General features: G+C 32.1%; 2 protein-coding genes and 1 pseudogene across 2 annotated transcripts; 1 reads left to right on the plus strand and 2 right to left on the minus strand.

Annotated features, from left to right (window-relative positions):
- Window positions 1-4160: 4160 nt before the first annotated feature.
- Window positions 4161-18247, minus strand: LOC130501279 (ent-copalyl diphosphate synthase, chloroplastic-like; annotated as a pseudogene).
- On the minus strand, window positions 7170-8423 carry LOC130501277 (uncharacterized). The gene is made up of 2 exons (XM_056996169.1): window positions 8096-8423; window positions 7170-8008 (listed from the first exon to the last, which is right to left on the minus strand). The coding sequence occupies exons 1-2, from the start codon at window positions 8384-8386 to the stop codon at window positions 7268-7270; spliced, it is 1032 nt and encodes a 343-aa protein (XP_056852149.1). The 5' UTR covers window positions 8387-8423; the 3' UTR covers window positions 7170-7267.
- Window positions 8865-10507, plus strand: LOC108837649 (protein ALP1-like). Its single transcript, XM_018610677.2, has one exon. It carries the CDS (start codon window positions 8946-8948, stop codon window positions 10266-10268), a length of 1323 nt encoding a protein of 440 aa, XP_018466179.2. The 5' UTR covers window positions 8865-8945; the 3' UTR covers window positions 10269-10507.
- Window positions 18248-18250: the final 3 nt, after the last annotated feature.

The raw sequence follows: 18250 nt of genomic DNA on the forward strand, positions 1-18250 counted from the left end.
ATGGACCGAGCGACGTGAGGCATCGACCGCGGCCTAGCCGGCCGGGTTCGGGTCTTACAGTGACAGCTTTTGCTTCCTTGGGGTTTTGATCTGACTTTCCCGGTAGAGATCCTTGCTGGCGGTTCTGGTGGGAGCTCATGGAAGCAAACTGATTCTCCAAATTCTTGACAGAAGAAGCAAGGTGAGAGAATTTGTTGTTGAGCTCATTGTAGCTCCCATCAATTTTGGAGTGAAGGTTCTTCAGCTCATAGCCCACATGCTTCTCACTTCTAGTCTGAGACTCCAAGATCTGTTTCAGTAAGGCATCAGTGCTGCTCTGTTGAGGGGCAGAGGAGCTAGGAGAGGCATCCTCTGACACACCATTAGTCTTTGACATACCACAGTAGCTGTCAAACTTATCCAAGTGATCAAATGGGTCCTCCACAGCCAGACCATGATACTTGTTGTTCTCAATGCAGTTGAGCAGTCCTGACTTGATCTCAAAGTTGTTAGCAGCCACAGCCGGTGCTCGGATTCCCAGTCTAGGACCGTGGATGTTGGGGCGGTCATAAGTGCCAATGGGGCGAGCTGGTCGCTGTTGGAGCCCTTGTGGAACATTGTTTACTCCATTGGGGTTTAGAGGATTTTGTTGTTCTTCCATTGCAGCTTCCAGTGGTTGCAGTTGAGCCTGTTGCTCTTCTTGTCTTCTCTTTCTAGCACACTCTCTCTCTAAAGCTCTGATGTCTGCAGCTCTTGGAACAAGGTTTGATGTACCCTTGCTCCTCAAGTTCATACACCTGAAAATCAGAAAGAGTGAAAAAGAGAATCAGTAACTTACAAAAATAAAAATGACTTAGTCTCAAGCAAATGACTAAATCTCAATGTTCAAATCAAACTCAGAATTTGGCAACGGCGCCAATTTGATATTAAGAGTTTTGAGGCTCCTAAGTCAAATGATAGTATAGTGGAAGTAAGTTTGTCGAACCAGTTCTGAGGGATTCAAATGCAGAGAGAATGCAAGTATTTGCCTAATCTAAGTGCAATCAGTGAATTGGATGGTTTTTAAACTAAAACTAGAATGCAAGTAACAGAAATGATACTTTTAAGCTATTAGAAAGGAGAACTCATGGGTATAGGGATTTCAGACCTTGGGTGATCAAGTTTCGAACTAAGGATGACAAATGAATCAATCAAACTATTAACCTTAAGCCTAGACACAATTCTAAGCAAGCTCTATGTCTAGATGAATGCTCATTTGCTAACATGTCTCAAACATCAAATGTCTTTGGTTGAATAACATGCAAGCAATCATTACTAACAAGTCTATTAGCTATCTTAGCATCTTTAACAACAAATCTCTTTGGCAAAGTACACTAAGAGCCTAGGAGAGTTGACTCAGGCATTTCATCAAACACCTTTTGGGTGGGAAATGCCTAGAGATCACCCTTTGAGTGGCCTACTCAAATGATGCATTATGAATACTCTACTAGCAAGGAACAAGAATGATCTACACTAAAACATCCTAGAACTAGCCTAATCACCCTTAATCTCCCTAACCCATGAATTCAAAAGGTGATTACTCACTAATCCCCATGATTCCTCTTAAACCCATGATGGATTTCAGATGAATCATATAGAGAAATAGAAGAGAAATCACAAGAACAATCACAAATCAAGCCAAAAAGAAATCTTTTTCTTAAGAGAGTTTGTGTTCTTCAATAGATCAAAGATAGATTGCCAAATGGTGCCTACAACATACTTAAACAATAGGTTTTCCAAGTGCAAAAACGTGCACAACAATTGCAAAAAGGTCTTTGAAAAATAATAAAATCGTGCAGCAGATAACGCGCAGCGACCTCAGAGGGTCACTCCAAGAGGTCGCTCTGGGGTTGGGAGCGACCTTGGGGGGTCGCTCTGAGAGGTCGCTCCAGCCTCCATTTTTGTGTCTCCGGGCGATGAAAATGCGAGCGACTTAGGTGGGTCGCTCTGGTTGGTCGCTCTGGTTGGGAGCTACATTAGGGGGTCGCTCCGGAAGGTCACTCTGCGGTTCTCGACCATGATGGATATGCCTCTAGTAAATTGATCGTATCTTCTCCATTACATCTCCAAATGACTTGAAACCACTTCCATTAGAAAGCTAACTCAATTTCCTGTGTCTCCACAAAATATTAGCAACAGAAGATCTCTCTAAGGCCTCCATCCATGCTCATTTTTCACCCCCTTTTTGATCACATTGCTTCCAAATGTCTCCAAGAACTCCATGTGGTGTTCCAATACCTGATAGAGACATATGTATGCCAAATGCACCCTAAACATGTCTAAATCCTAATCTATATGATGCAAAAGCTTATGAATGAATTGTTAAAACAATGCAAATATGCAAGATATCAATAGGAAAAGGTTATTTAATATATATTGTGATTTTAACCTAGTTTTGGGGTTAGAGCTTTCATGTTGTAATTCTCAGAGAGAAACACAAAAGGGTTTTGGAGTTTCAGAGCTGAGTGAATTGATAGACTTGATCACTAAGGGTTGAGTCCAGCAAGTTAGGTGTGTTAGAAATCGATCCGTGTCGAGTCGTGTAATTCGGATCAAACAAGTCTGTAAGAGGTTGTGTAAAAGATTTCTAATAAAAGATATATTGTTCTTGGAATTACTTTGTATCTTCTGTTCTCGCTGTATCTCGAACTTACAATTGGTATCAGAGCGGGACATCTAAACGAAAGAGAGTTCTTCGAACCAAGGTGAGATCCTGAGAAAAGAACCATTTGTGATGCAAGAAGATGGTTTGTAGAGATGATCAACAGGGGTTGGTTCCTCATAAGGGTAGATTAAGAATTGATCCGTGTCAAGTCGTGTGTGGCGTTGAGTAATTCGGATTTGACAAGTCTTTGTAAAAGATTGTTTCAGTGATTCTTAATAAAAGATATATTGTTCTTGGAATTACTTTGTGTCTTCTGTTCTCACTGTATCTCTTTTGTTTGTTCCATACCTACTAGTTAAACAATGATACAAGAACATTGAAATTCAACCATGCATCCAGACGGATGAAAATAAAAACGAATCTAGATATTTTTATACTTCATTTCATCCTCGTCTATATATTTTTTATCCAGCGAGAATCTAGATAGATACGAGCATATGATAATGTCTTAATAAGTTGGGTGTTTGATGTCCAAAGAAAAGAGAACAAAACCTAGTCATCAAGAATCAAGATCATGTGTTTTAAAGTGGAGCTTGTTTCTCTATCACACCAAGTTAACTTTTTAAAGGCATGCAAGTCACGACAAACAAAATCACGCCGAAAAAACAAAGTGATCTCTAGAAAAGTGACAAGTCGTTTTGATATGACAACTGCCTGAGTCTCTGGCTCTTATATCATGCTAAACCCCACTATACGTAACTTTTTTTTTTTGAGATTCTTCTGCAAAATCACACCTTCCTAGATCATGGCACTCATGTATATCCACATATACTTAATTAAGAGTTACAGAAAATAAACATATACACAAGACTTTATGATTAAAAATACCAAAGTTAACCAAGGGCGGTAGTCTAGTTTGAATACTCAGAGAGAAAGAATTCATCCATGGGCTATATTTTTTTAAGGGATTAGTTTAGATCTTGTATAGGCCTCAGATATTCGTAGTTTAGTAAAAAAATGTCAATTTTCTTAAAGCTTATAAAATGTAACAAAACAAGACTCTAAAGAAGTTCTTAAATTTTTTCGAAAAAGAAATAAATAATGAAAATAGGAAAAAGAGTGACTAGAAATTCTTATTTTGTTGTAAAAACGGTTTTAAACGGTTGCTCAATAAAAAAAACTTTAGACTATGATGAGTCCCAGTCTTTTAATTTGGGTTATTAGCTTCGAATAAGAGATGGTTCTTATCTTTTTTAGATTTTTAACTAAGAAAATCTAAGAACCGTCTTTTAAATAAGAGATATAAGAGTCGTTTTTAGCTGAAAAGTGTAAAAGGTTAAAAAAATCAAATCATGAATTAAAAGTTCCGACTAAGATAAAGTGAAAGATGTTTTGATTGGTTTAGAAAAATAAAATGTAATAAGCTATTATAATATTAATATTTTTTTTTCGATACTTTCCAGATTCTAACCGGTGGAGCTGCTTATTTCATCTTGAAAAGTTTTTTGTTGAGTACTCATATCATATCTATTGGCAATGGAGGCTACAATAACTATTCCAAAGGTTTGATTTATACATACTCTCTCCACATGAATATTATACATATACAAGCATCCATAAATTCATGAATTAATGATCCATTAATTACAATAATTAAAATACATCATAGATCGATACTGATGAGGCTATAGGACTTTTTGAAATAAAACTTTTGCGATGTGAGTTTGTAGATGATCACCGCATGAAGCAGAATAGTAAAAAGCCTTTGCTACATCGAGAAAGGTGATGTTGACATCACGGAATGTGTCAATCTCTGACAACACTAACTCAACCATTTGCTCCATCTCATTCTTCATTATTTTAATTGTCTTCTCCTTCTCATCGTTTCTCCTTACCTGTATTAAGATAATTGCTCACTTAGGTTTCTCTATATTATACACATCTATTCGAGGTATGATCTGGTGATTATTCTTGCATCAGTAACATCGGATGGAACAATCGTTTTCAACTGATTATTTGCAGGCATGGTCCATAACACATGCAAAGAAGTTAAATTTAATTAGAGGACAGAGTTTTTGGAAAAAACATGAAATATATTGGTATATTCCTGTTCTTTCTTCTTCCATGTTTTTATCCTTTTGCCATGGAAGTTTGTTTTTAATTAGGTTCACTACTTAGTATTAATCTTACATTTTTTTTTTGCTAAATTGTAAATGTCATTAAAAAATTTAATGAAAATCTAGTTACAAGTGATTAAAACCAAAAATTGCTTTTCAGCTGATCAGGTTTAAGATTTAAAGGGCCGCAAAAAATTTTAAAAAACCTCCAAATAACCTAAAGAATTAACATCAAATAACCAAACAATGGTTAGCTTGAAGTTAATATTACAATGTAGCACAAAGACAACCATCTTGAACTCCCATATCAAAGCGCTTCTTGTTCCACCGGTTTGAAATAGAGAACAAGAGAATAACCTGAAGGCAAGTTCGATTGAGCCACACCAAAGTGACTCCTAACAGGCATCGACGGAAACGCCTGATTCACACCTCAGAGCTCCGCTGGAGGAGGACGTCGACAAAACAAGCACAAGTTAACACAGAAGAAAGCTAGAATGCAGACCTGCAACCATACCACTAAAGATGAAGAACACGGTCAAGCGCATACGGTAGTTTCAGGCTCTCAATCTGCTACGCAACACAGAAGATGCGACAGAGAGAGAGCAAGTTGCATAACAGCTATCTGTCGGGAGTTTTGGAAAGGGAATGAAGCACGGAAGGAGTACAAAACTCCTTGAAGCAAGTAACCTGATGGCAAAAGAAAGCTTCGTCTCTTCTGCAAGAGATGTCAACATCGAGGGCTGTCCTCAAGACCTTAGTAGTAGACATGAAAGGAGGGAGAGGAAGCCAACTCTTTGCTGAGGCACACCATGGAAGTCGTCGTTTGAGCTAAAAACATAGGTCATCGGTGGTGCGTCTCACAACCACCCTTCACTCAGAGAGAGAGAGGAGGAGCTCTACACAGACCCTGAAACTAACCACTAAAATAGATCGACTGGGGCGAGACAAGGACGGCAGCTGATGCGCCGAAGCTTCTGGCGAATCTCGGATCTTAGATCTGATCCAAATCCAAGCGCAATCGACGACTAGGAGCAGATCCAAGGCGCCCAGAGCCATCACCTACCCATTTCGCTTTGCTGGTGGTCCAGAGGAAGCAAAAACCCTTTGATTCTAGTTTTATCCGGTGGAAGAAATTTTATCGGACCCAGACACACCAAAGCAAGGAGAAGAAAAAAGGAGAAGGTAGCAGAGGATAGAGACTGTAAACAACTAGCAAAAAAGTAGGGAGCTGTCGGTCGCCTGAAAGCGTCAGAGATTACAGTGACCGCTTAGGATTTACTGTTTTGAGAAGGAGAGACTAAAAAGAGAATTTCTAATTAATCTTACATTTCATTTCCAATGATATTAACTTTCTTAGCAAACAAATGAAATGGATTGTTTTTTTACCATGCACAAGACTTCTGCAAACGTTAGATCGGTCATGAGTCTCATGACTATTTGATTGGCGTACTTTTTCCAACACTGTAGTTTTAAAAAGTAATATGACAAATAAATTACTAACCTTTGAATATTGGGCAATAAGATTGATCTGATTGATGATCTCTGAGAGACGAACAAAGTGCGGATGAGAAAAGAAGCTAGCTAAATCATTGTTCTTCATTAGAATTATCATCTTCACAATGAGCTCTCCTTCTCCTTCTTCTCCATGTAATTTCCATTTCTCCAGCCAATCTTCCCACTATAAATACATTGAATAATTAGTCACACATGCAATTGTGTAATCTTCTACGTGTTTCCAAATATTATTGTTTTAATGTTCAAAAACATTAGGAATTCCACTTATATACTGTTTTTCAACCACATACAGTAGGTACAATGTTTCTGAGACTCGAATTTATAAGTAAGTATTCAGTTATCAATTTCGTTCCAAACTTATAATTTTCATCAAGTGAGTTATTGTTTGAGGACAATATATTTATTTATTTCTTATGAATATTTTAACAAACAAACACGTATAATATAGATATATATATATATATATATATATATGTGTGTGTGTATATATGTAAACCTACTAAGGGCAACTCCAACGTAGACGGCATAACGCCATTTTGCCGTCAAAATTTCACTTTTCATCTCCAACAAGACGCTATATGCAACGCTATTATAGTGTCTTCGTCATTTTTGATACAGTATCACACTAAATATAGTGTAGGTACTGTAGCGACGGGATAAGTTTTTTTTTTTTTTTTGATTTTCTTTTATTGTTTACATAACTTAATTCATTATATTTACTTTTACAAAATAGCAAATAAAATTCATTAATATGTAATGTGATATTAAATTTATTTTTTAATAAATCTTAATGTGATTTCTAAATTTTAGTTAATATAAATTATTAATTAATAAAACATTTAAAATGGGATTAAAATACATAAAAATCATTTAAAATACATAAAATTACCCAAATAAACACCAACCAAACATAAAAAGTGGATACAAGAAAATAGATTTGCAGAAATAAAAAAAATACATAAATTTGCCAAAAAAAAAAACTGGAAAACATTAGATTGACTAACATAATAATCTAAAAACCCGGAAAATTATTATCAGCTCCATCAAGATAATTATAATACGGGGTATAATCTTCTTGATCATTTGGTGACATTTGGTTTTCACCTTGAACTTGTTCTCTATGAGATGGTTGTCCTTCAGCTTGATCTCCTTGATATTGTGATGTTCGATATTGTGATCCATGATATTGGTATTGGACATCTTCTCCTTGTTCGTTAGATTGACTGGTTTGAGCTCGTTTTCTTATAATTTCTTGTTTCCGATTTTCGATATAAGCACGAGATGCAGGATCAGTTATAGAATTCAAATCTGCGAATAATATTTTATTCTCTTCTTTCATTTTTGCTACCTCGACCTTTTGCCTTTGAATTTCATTTCGTTCCGAATTACCTTTAGTTATAGCTTTGAGAAGTTTATCATTTTGCTCCATCAATTGTTTAAATTGTTCTTCAGATTGTAATTTTCTCTTAGCTTTCTTCACACCCATAGGTCTTGAAGATAAATTAGAAGTGCCTTCGTCAGAATTTATATTTAGATCAAATGAATTCATACCGGGGGATGGTGATGACTCAGGATCAACTGAAAATGATGGGGATGATGAAATATTACGACCTTCTTCGTGGAATGCACTAGGTGCATTACCGTTGTTATTTGTAAATTTTTCCATGCCTTTGAGGATAGGCCAGACGTGGTCGAATTTGAAGCCTCTTTTATATTTGACATCTTGGGCTAATAACATCTTTGCTTGGTTCAACTAATTAAATAATGAGCAAAGATTAAATAAGTTAATATATACAATAAAATTATGAAATATAGTAAATAGAAAATCACATATACTCACAATGTCTTGTTCAGAAGCACCGCTAGGATTCTTGTTTTCAATTTGATTAACGCATCCCCTCAACTTGGAGACAGCTGAAAGAATTGTAGTCATTCGAGTTTGTAAAGATCTCCTTGGTCTTGGTTGCTGGTTGGAAATCTCAGACTTTTGGTATTCAGTTTCAACTCTTGCCCAAAATTGATCTTTTGACTGGTTTATTCCTATGATTGGATTTTGAGAAACATCAAGATACACATGACATAAGTGCATATCTTCATCAATGGAATATGATAAAGAACGACTTGAAGTCATTTTTGAGAAAGATAGTAGTGGTAAGAAATAAGTTGGAGATGTGTGATCATTGAAAGAGAAGTATATGTTTATATAGAGAAGTGATTCGTATTTTTGTGATAATATGATAATGTGAATGTGACATGAAGTGACTAATCAATGCAACGGTTAGATCTTGGTCAAATAAATCGAACGGTTTATATTGATTTATTTTTTTCTGGTATGTGATAATGGAATATGACAAGAAGTGACTAATCAATGCAAGAGTTTATATTGATTCGTTTTTTTTTGAAAATGTGATAGTGGAAATATGACATGAAATGACTAATCAAAGCAACGGATAGATTTTAGTCAAAGAAATTGAATGGTTAAGATTGATTTTTCTGAAAATGTGATAGTGGAAATATGACATGAAATGACTAATCAAAGCAACGGTTAGATATCGTCAAAGAAATTGAACGGTTAAGATTGATTCGTTTTTTTCTAATAATGTGATAATGGAATATGGCATGATTTGCCTATAAAATGTGTATCATGTTTGAACAATAAGACCATCATCTTCTATTTCTTTTTATCAAAGATGAATTATAACTTTGGTAGCTCATCTCATGTATCATCTTCTTCTTCTTCTTCTTCAGATAATGAGTATTATGATGATATTGAAAAGCAAGTAGCATGCCAAATTACTGCAAACAATAATTTTTTCATCACTCAACACCTACTTAACGAGAGACACCATGGTGGATCGATTCATGGTCATAGAGTTATTGATCGTGATCGGGAGAATGCTTCTCGCAATCTTTTCAACGACTATTTTGCAGAGAATCCTTTATTCTCTGAGGCGATGTTCCGGCGGCGATTTCGGATGGGGCGTCCTTTGTTTCTTCGTATTTATGATGCGATACAAAGACATGACAAATATTTTGTCCAAAGGAGAGATGGTGCCGGGAAACTTGGGTTGTCTGGTTTGCAAAAGATGACTGCTGCATTTCGGATGTTGGCGTATGGTCTACCAGCGGATTCAACTGATGAGTACATCAAAATCGGAGAGTCAACTGCCCTAGAAAGTTTGAAGCGCTTTTGTCGTGCTGTTGTCGAGGTTTTTGGAAGCCGCTATCTCCGATCACCTGACGCTAATGATGTTGCACGACTACTCCATATCGGTGAACACCGAGGATTTCCAGGTATGTTGGGTAGTTTAGATTGTATGCATTGGAAATGGAAAAACTGCCCAACAGCTTGGGGAGGACAATATGCCGGTCGTAGTGGTTCTCCCACCATCATTTTAGAGGCTGTAGCTGATTATGATCTTTGGATTTGGCATGCATATTTTGGTCTGCCGGGATCTAATAACGATATCAATGTTTTAGAGGCATCTCATCTTTTTGCTAATTTAGCAGAAGGAACTGCTCCACCGGCTAATTATGTTATTAATGGAAAACATTATAACATGGGTTATTATCTAGCTGATGGTATATATCCAAAATGGTCCACTCTTGTCCAAACAATTCACGATCCCCGTGGTCCTAAAAAAAAATTATTCGCAATGAAACAAGAATCGTGTAGGAAAGACGTTGAACGTGCATTTGGAGTATTGCAGTCAAGATTTGCAATCGTGGCAGGACCATCACGAATGTGGAATAAAAAGGTATTACATGATATAATGACAACTTGTATCATAATGCATAATATGATCATAGAGGATGAACGTGATATCAATGCAACAATTGAAGAACAAGGTGAAGTTCCAAATGCAGAAGTTGAGATGACAAGTGGTGATGATGCTCAATTTCAAGAATTCTTATCTCGGCACTATAGAATCAAAGACCGAGATGCTCATTTTGAACTTCGAGATGCACTAATCGAACATTTGTGGGGTGAATATGGCAATTCTAATAATTAGTAAGATGTATCATATTTTTTTTATGCAATGTAATTTCGTTTGTATGTTTTAGTTGTTTTAATTTCATATGTATTCTCATTTGTATGTTTTTAGTTATTTTAATTTCGCTTGTATGTTTTTTTTTATTTTAATTTCATATGTATTTCTAAAGTATTATTCTATAATTATAATTATTGTTTTAAATTTGTTAATCTTGTTCTTATTAAAAATAGTTACTTGTATATGTTATAAGAATAATGAGTATTAAAATATTAAATAGTTAAGAGAATCTTTTTTTAATAATATAATAATAGAGAATATTCTTTTTAGTGTGATATTTGGTGTTGTGGTTGGAGATGAAAAGAAATTTGGTGCTAAAACTACACTAAAATGGTGTAGTTTCAACACTAAAATAGCGTAGTGGTTGGAGATGGCCTAAGAACATGAGAGAGAGAACTTACCAACTGATAGATGAGATTTTTAACGTCACGCCCATCAGACATGAAGAGGTCGAAGGACATTTGATTCAAAGTTCCGATTAAGATTCCGACAAGCCGACTCGCCTGAACCGATCCTGGTCGGTCCAATATCATGTCCCTATAAATTTCAATCCCCATCAAGCATTTTAATAATATAAAAAAATCTGTCAGTCAACTGATTTTACTAGGGCTTTCATCTTGTTTTGACCTCTGTCAAGTTTTAAAAATTTTAAATCGGATACATAAAATAAAATAAAAAACACATGTATGTTAGTCCAGCTTAATTTTACTCGAGAAATAGTTAGAAATACCATAAATTAAATATCACTTTATAAAACAACATCAATAAAAAAGTATACTAACATATGGATTTAAAGTTTAGTGATTATTGTTTAGGATTTAATATTATTGAGTTGGGGTTGAATTTATAAAATGTTCTATAAATATTTTTTTTAAATTAACTTAATTTTATTTTTTTCACCAAATTTTTGGTATTTATGAAAATAATCATTCATCATTGGTGAATTTAAAAAAAAATATTATCAAATCTGTGGTATAATTGAAATTTTTCTTTTTACTTTGTTCGTTTGTTCATTTGTTGTATGGAACTTATAATTATTTAGAGCAATTACCTTCAAACTTCAAATATGAAATTTTATAATTTCGAAATAAAATGTGTGTTTGAAGATGCTTTTTACATGATTCAAATGTCTTTTTAATGTCACCGAGTTTCGCCAATAAAAAATTGACTTCTAGTTTTAACAAATAAGAAATCATGTTATATGTATGGCAAGAAATATTAATGACATATATAACAGTAACCATGTTGCTAGTATCTAGCACGGGTTCATATTAAAAACACACTCTGTGGGAAACAAATGTTTGATGTTTTGAATATTTCACACATATTAGAAACAATAAATATATTGTGTTGTTTTCTCACTTTCTGATTATACTATAATAAAGTTTCTTCACTCATTTTTATATATTTATTTAATATTTTAGTTATAAAAATTAAGTTTATTAACTATACTCTAAAGTATCGATCTTTCAAATACAATATCAAAATATAAAATATCAATTATTCGTGTATGAAGGGAGCAAAAAAGAAATAACGAAAAATGTATAAAAAAAGAGGAGTATTTTTTTTTGAAAGAGAAGAAGACAAGCGTTCTGAGAGCATCTTCGATGTATGTTTCTATATTTTCTTTAAAATAGAAATCTCTATTATAGATATCGATTTGCTCCAATGTATACCTCTATAATAGAGTTTTTTTATTTTAGAGGAAAATATAGAAGAGTGTTACTCTTTTGTCTCTATATTTAGAAAGTAGAATAGCATATCTCTATATTTTCCTCTATAAATAGAGAAATTATTATAGAAGTATACATTGGAGAAAATCCCCATCTAAATAGAGATTTTCTATTTTAGAAGAAAATATAGAAGATAAAAAATAGAGGTGAGTTGGAGATAGTCTCATAGAAGAGTTTCAACACCTTCTGGTATACAAAAGAAAGAAGACAAGTGTTCTCATTTAAGAGTTTCAACAAAAAAGGTTTCAGATATTCTTACAAGTATGTCAAGTTATGATTGGTTTTGTTTTGTTTATGTTTTAACTTTAACTAAATTTTAACTCGTACGTCCGTGCAGATATTTTTCATTTTATAAACGTATTTGATATTATTACAAACGTTTGAATATATAATTTCTATTTTAGTATTATATATTATGTAACTCTATAATATTATTGGTTATATTTATTATTCATGTTATTAATATATAGTGATTTGTTTAATACATTTTGCTTTGTTATTAATTTTTATTACTTACTAATATATTTTAAAGTTATGTACAATAAAATAACAATATGAAATAATCAAATATTATAACCTCTTTCAAAATATGTTTTTTTTGTTAATTTATACATTTTGCTATAATACATTAGTTAAAATTTATTTATTTATATTATAGAAAAAATATGTTTAAGATAATTTATATTTACATGTTATGTGTTAAAAATATACTTTAACATATATTATTTTAGTATTTTACGGGATTTATAAGAAACAATTTTTTTGTTTAATAATATAGCCCTGTTATTTTATATAGTAGCATTTATCATATTATTTTAGTAAATTTTTATTGATATAAAATATTTTTTGGATGTTTGATATTAATTTTTCTTTTTATTTTTAATTAAGATTTCAAATATTAGATTGCTTTATTTTTAAAAACATATAGTTTGTTTTTCATGGTTATTTAATAAATTTATTTTTATTATCTATGATTTTATCTTTTGTAAAATTCGAAATATCATCATTTTGAGTTTGAATATTTAGTTTCAAAATTTTATATTTTGTCACGAAAACTTTGAAAAATTACACTCGTATTCTTGAGTTTGAAAAGATTACATGAATTTTGAATTTTTTTTTGTTACTACATTCATACATTATTTTATAAAACAAATATTTTAATTTTGGTAATATTTTGAAACAATTTCTCAATAGTTATGTTATAATTAAAATTTGATTTGTCATTATATTTTAAAATGAATTACTAAATTTCATAGTTTTCTAATAACATATTTTTAAATAGTATATGATTATTATATACTATTATATTTTGTATATAAACATTTTAAAAATATATTGTTGAGAGTTTCAAAATAAATAAAAAGATGATATATAGTTGTAGGTATAAAAGTTTAACATATGTTAATAATTTTATTTTTGTATAAAAATATTGTATATCTTAGAAATTTTAATCCATTTTAATTATGAGTGATAATTTATTTATGTGAAACAATTTAAAAATAAAATTTACTAATTGACCTATTTAATATAATTATGTCATATTTAATTCATATAGCACTTCTATTTTTATATAATACAGAATATAAGTATAGAACTTATAAAATAGTATACAATTTTTTTTCTCTTGTTTTTAATAAAATTTTAATTAAAATTGATTAATAACAATATTATATTACTAATTACGAAATTAATTAATATGTTATTTTATAAAAAAATAGGTAATATTTTTTAAGATTTTTTATCAACAGATTTTGTTATAATTAAAAGAAAAATAAAATATTATATTAATTTAAATAATCAAATATACCATATTAATTAATTTTGTAAATGGTCATATTATGACTTGTTCATGGGTAGATAAAAATATGATCTTAAATTAATATATTAGGATTTAATAACTATATTATATTAAATTATTAATATTTTTATCTTTGAGATACTTTTATCTGTGCGTCATCAGTGAAACTGACAGTTCCTTTCTTTTTCCTAAAAAGTAGGTCGAATGGAATTTAATACTAGAATTGGTTTTTAATACGACATGGTTTTTTCCTGCCGCAAAACAGTCTTTGACAAAAACAAAACAGAATTAGAAAAACAAACAAACAGCCGTTATAGCCTTAAAAAAGGCCTAAACCAGTAGATTTATAAATTTACTACCAGCTCTAAAAAGTTTTATGGTGAAATATTTTATGGCAGAATAAAGTTAATTTAAGTTACTTAATCAGATTTTTTTTTTTGAAAAAATACATAATCAAATTTTAAATTGCTATAAGTTCATCACTGAAATCAAATAAATTCAAGATACATACTCTAAAACACACAAAATTAGTTTTTGCTCCAAAAGCTCGCATAACAAAAATTTTAAAGAGCAGAAGTTATTGTATTAAAATTCTTGTTTACTTTAAATAAGTTATAAAATATTATATTTAATTATTCTACTCCATTTTTAAGTTAGGAATACTCCATTTTTGTTATGTTGATAATAAATTAGTTATTAGCAGAATAATATAATTTTGAAACTAAAATGATATTTCATTATTATAAGAATTTCAGTTGAGGTATACACGAACTTTATATTATATATATAGTTAATTAAACAATAATATGTAAATATGTTTCATAAGTGTAGTTTACCAGTCATTGAAATGTTGATCACTTCGTCGAGCATTGTGAAAATGATCGAATAAGCTTACTCTTGAATCAGAGGATTCCCCAAAAAAGAAGAAATGGCTTTCACCAATACACTTGTTTTGGCCCACGCCATTCTCTCATCTGACCTCTCTGATTCAAAGATAGTCGCAGCCGCTAGGTAAAAGCACTCGAGAAGCTCGTTTTCTGCTCACACCACACTCATTTAACCTATTTTCTTCATACCACCTGCGTACAATTTTTTTTACTTAATTATTTGATATACTATAGAGAAATAAGCAAATTAATTTTAAAGATAGATCGAAGACTTTAAACTTGAACCGATGAATAACTTATCCTCAACTCACTAATCATATAATATATATATAGTGTTTTGAAGGGCATTATTATTGGAAAAGGAAGAAGAGTAAATATACTATTACTTTTGAAGGTTTCCCATTCGAGTTGATGCAGAGCTTGGCAATTGTTGTAGTCTTGTTTCGCTAATTCCAGATATTCATTATTATTCACATAAGGCATCCTACATTGGTCCACCAACGTTAGTTGATCAACTAAACGTTAAAAGAACACTATACATGGTCACCTAGGTTGTCTTAATAAGCTAAAAGAGTAAAATGCCTATAATTGGCCATCTCATGCTTCCTTTTTAACAGTTACTGCAATGCATTTATTTTGAATTCATTGGACAATACAAATTATATAAATATATTTGAAAAATAAGAAGTACCTATAAAGGGTCTTGCCAATCCAGACGTCATTTTCTCCACCATATTGCTCAATATAGAATCTCGTCTCCACTCGAGGCAAGCTTGCGTACCATGGAATGTCTAACGCAAACCCAATCTAACATGCAAAATATTATATCAAAACCCGAAAACTAAGCACAAAAAGCCAAAACATGGTTTGTAGTTTTCCATCTCCATCAAATGGCCCCAAAATGGCATGCAGTGCAAATGTAATGTTTTTGGAACCATTTATAATTTGTGTGTATTGTGGTCTTATATTAAATGTAATGTACCTCGCCAGGTAAGTCTTTCATTATAATCCATTTATCAATCAACTCGTCTTTGTCTTGTTTACGTTTCAGATACTTGGAAGAGAATTCTTTGGCATTTTTTCAATATCTCTTCCTTTGGAAACGCCAATTGCGATGCCCGGTATAGATTGAAAAATACCAGTCAACGCTTGGTTTGATTGCCCCGCAAAGCAGAAAAACTCTCCTTCTTTCTCAAAGTTCTTGAATACATCTAAAATTCAACTATTGTTAAAACTTTTACTTTGGTTAAAATGTGAAAATATTATTACTAGAATTACTAATATTACCCGCTGAAACTTGGTATCCATGAAGTCTTAATAGCCTAAATGCCATGGCTGTGTCGTCGATGTCTGGACATGGGAACATCTAGCCCAACAGATGCTTTGTCAGTCCAATATCTGATATTTTATCATCATCAAGATTTAAGTAAAACTACGTACTTTGGTACACAAAAATGAAGTTAATATACATAACGTTTAAAACCTGTGTACATAGTCAAGACACTCTTTAATCTCTTCTTCAAAGTATCTCGATATTCCTAGCCGTTGTAGCCTATCCACGATCCATATGTGTTCGAAAAGATCCACAGGAAAAACGTTGGGAACTGAAAATTAAATTAAACAAATGAATATGTAGATGTTGTAAGTGACCATATACACATGAATGCTAGTAGACAATATATATATATATATATTATACAAGTGGTTACTAGCAAACAACCTCCTCCATTGAAACGTTTTACGGCATTGCGCAAATACTTGAGACAGTTATTGTCTCGGGTCTGCATGAATGCGAAAGCGGTAGAGGAAGGAGAGAAGAGGAATGATCCGTTTTGACATTGAAGTTTCAAAAGCTTTCCCAATCCAAATCACGCATGCCTTCCAAACTATGCAGCAATGTTGTTGGTATCTTGTGCATTACCTCTTTTGGTATCCTATAAAAAAAGTCTCAATTAATCAGATCTTATTCTATTCATATTACATGTGCAAGTGTACTAACGCATAACTCTTTTTTGGCATTAAGTGAAGTACACTGGACCCATATATATACTTTCTAATATAAAATAGAATATTGAATTGTATGTATATTTTGGGCCTACCCAGCATACAAACCTTGTTAACTTTTAGCTCTTTCTTGGCGTATATATCTTTCAAGACCGGAGTATCATACGGTACATCTATGTTTATTCTCGCGCTATTTCAAGTAATGAAGGAAATGCTACTTCGAATCAATTGGCATATGCTCATCGTCTTCTTCTTCTAGCTTTTCAATATTTTCTTGGATAACGTGATTCCTGAATTAGTCAAGTCAGTGATAATAATTAACATATATACTTCATAAAAATATAAAATTAGACATGTCAAATGATTTGAGTTGGGAATTACATATACAACTTCACATCATTATTTATAGGGAAAACATTCAAATTTTCAAAAAGATGTTCTAAATCATATTCTATTATAAAACAGTGTATAAGCATGTATACTTTCTTTCTTTTATCCCACTATAAAAAAAGTTAATTACTTTTCTTTTATCCCACTATAAAAAAAAGTTTTAGTCATTTTAACATTTGCACCAAAAAAAAAAGACAAGATTTAGTTCCATGTTTTTCTGAAATTTTATAACATATATACATAAGTGCATTACCTTTGTTGCATTGGTGAGGACAGAGATTCCATGATCTTAGAGCAACGATGCATGCAAGTGTGTTGATGAGACGATCATGATAATTGAAGAGATGTGCATCACCCCAAGATCCATCGGGGAGTTGATTATCAGCGATCCATTTCACGGCGGATGGAAATGCCGGAGTTTTATCTCCGGCGTCAATCAATGCAACCCAAGCTGTGTCGTATGCTGATATTGTAATTTCACCGTCACTTATGTTTCTCTCAATATCGATTTCACCCTCTTCACTGCTTCTTCGATTGCAATATTATTACTTCCAATGCCAATCTATAATTCAGATGCAAAAATAAATAAAAAACAGCACATCTAATCACGAGAAGGATTGAATGTAAACATCTTATACAATATAAAAATAGTTTGATGTAAATAATATTTATGCATTTTTTCAAAGAAAATAAAAACTTTTTTTTTAAAGATATATGGTTCCAGGGGGAAAAATGTACCTGGGACGATAATTAAAATAAAATAAAAAGGTTTGTGAAATCAAAATTTAAAAATGTTTATTTTTTGAATTTTTTTTTAAATATTCACCTGAGAAGCATCTTCTCTTTGAAGATGTTGCCACTGGATAAGAGGTAAATCATTTTGAATTTCCTGAGAATTATTGTATTCTGCACACAGAAGTATCAAACTTTTAAGCAGCGAAAATAAATAAATATGGACTTCAAATATTATACTCAATGTTGAAAATAAGATTAGACCTTGAAGTGTTTCAAAAAAAAAATATAAGTGTTTCAAAAAAAAAAAAAGATTAGACCTTGAATTGGAAGCTTTGAACAAGATATGGAGCTGCCTCTGGGTTTGCTTCTCGCCACAGTGAAAGGGGATCCTATCAA

This window comes from Raphanus sativus, unplaced genomic scaffold (assembly GCF_000801105.2).
Source record: "Raphanus sativus cultivar WK10039 unplaced genomic scaffold, ASM80110v3 Scaffold0147, whole genome shotgun sequence".
In the NCBI taxonomy this organism is placed as follows: Eukaryota; Viridiplantae; Streptophyta; class Magnoliopsida; order Brassicales; family Brassicaceae; genus Raphanus; species Raphanus sativus.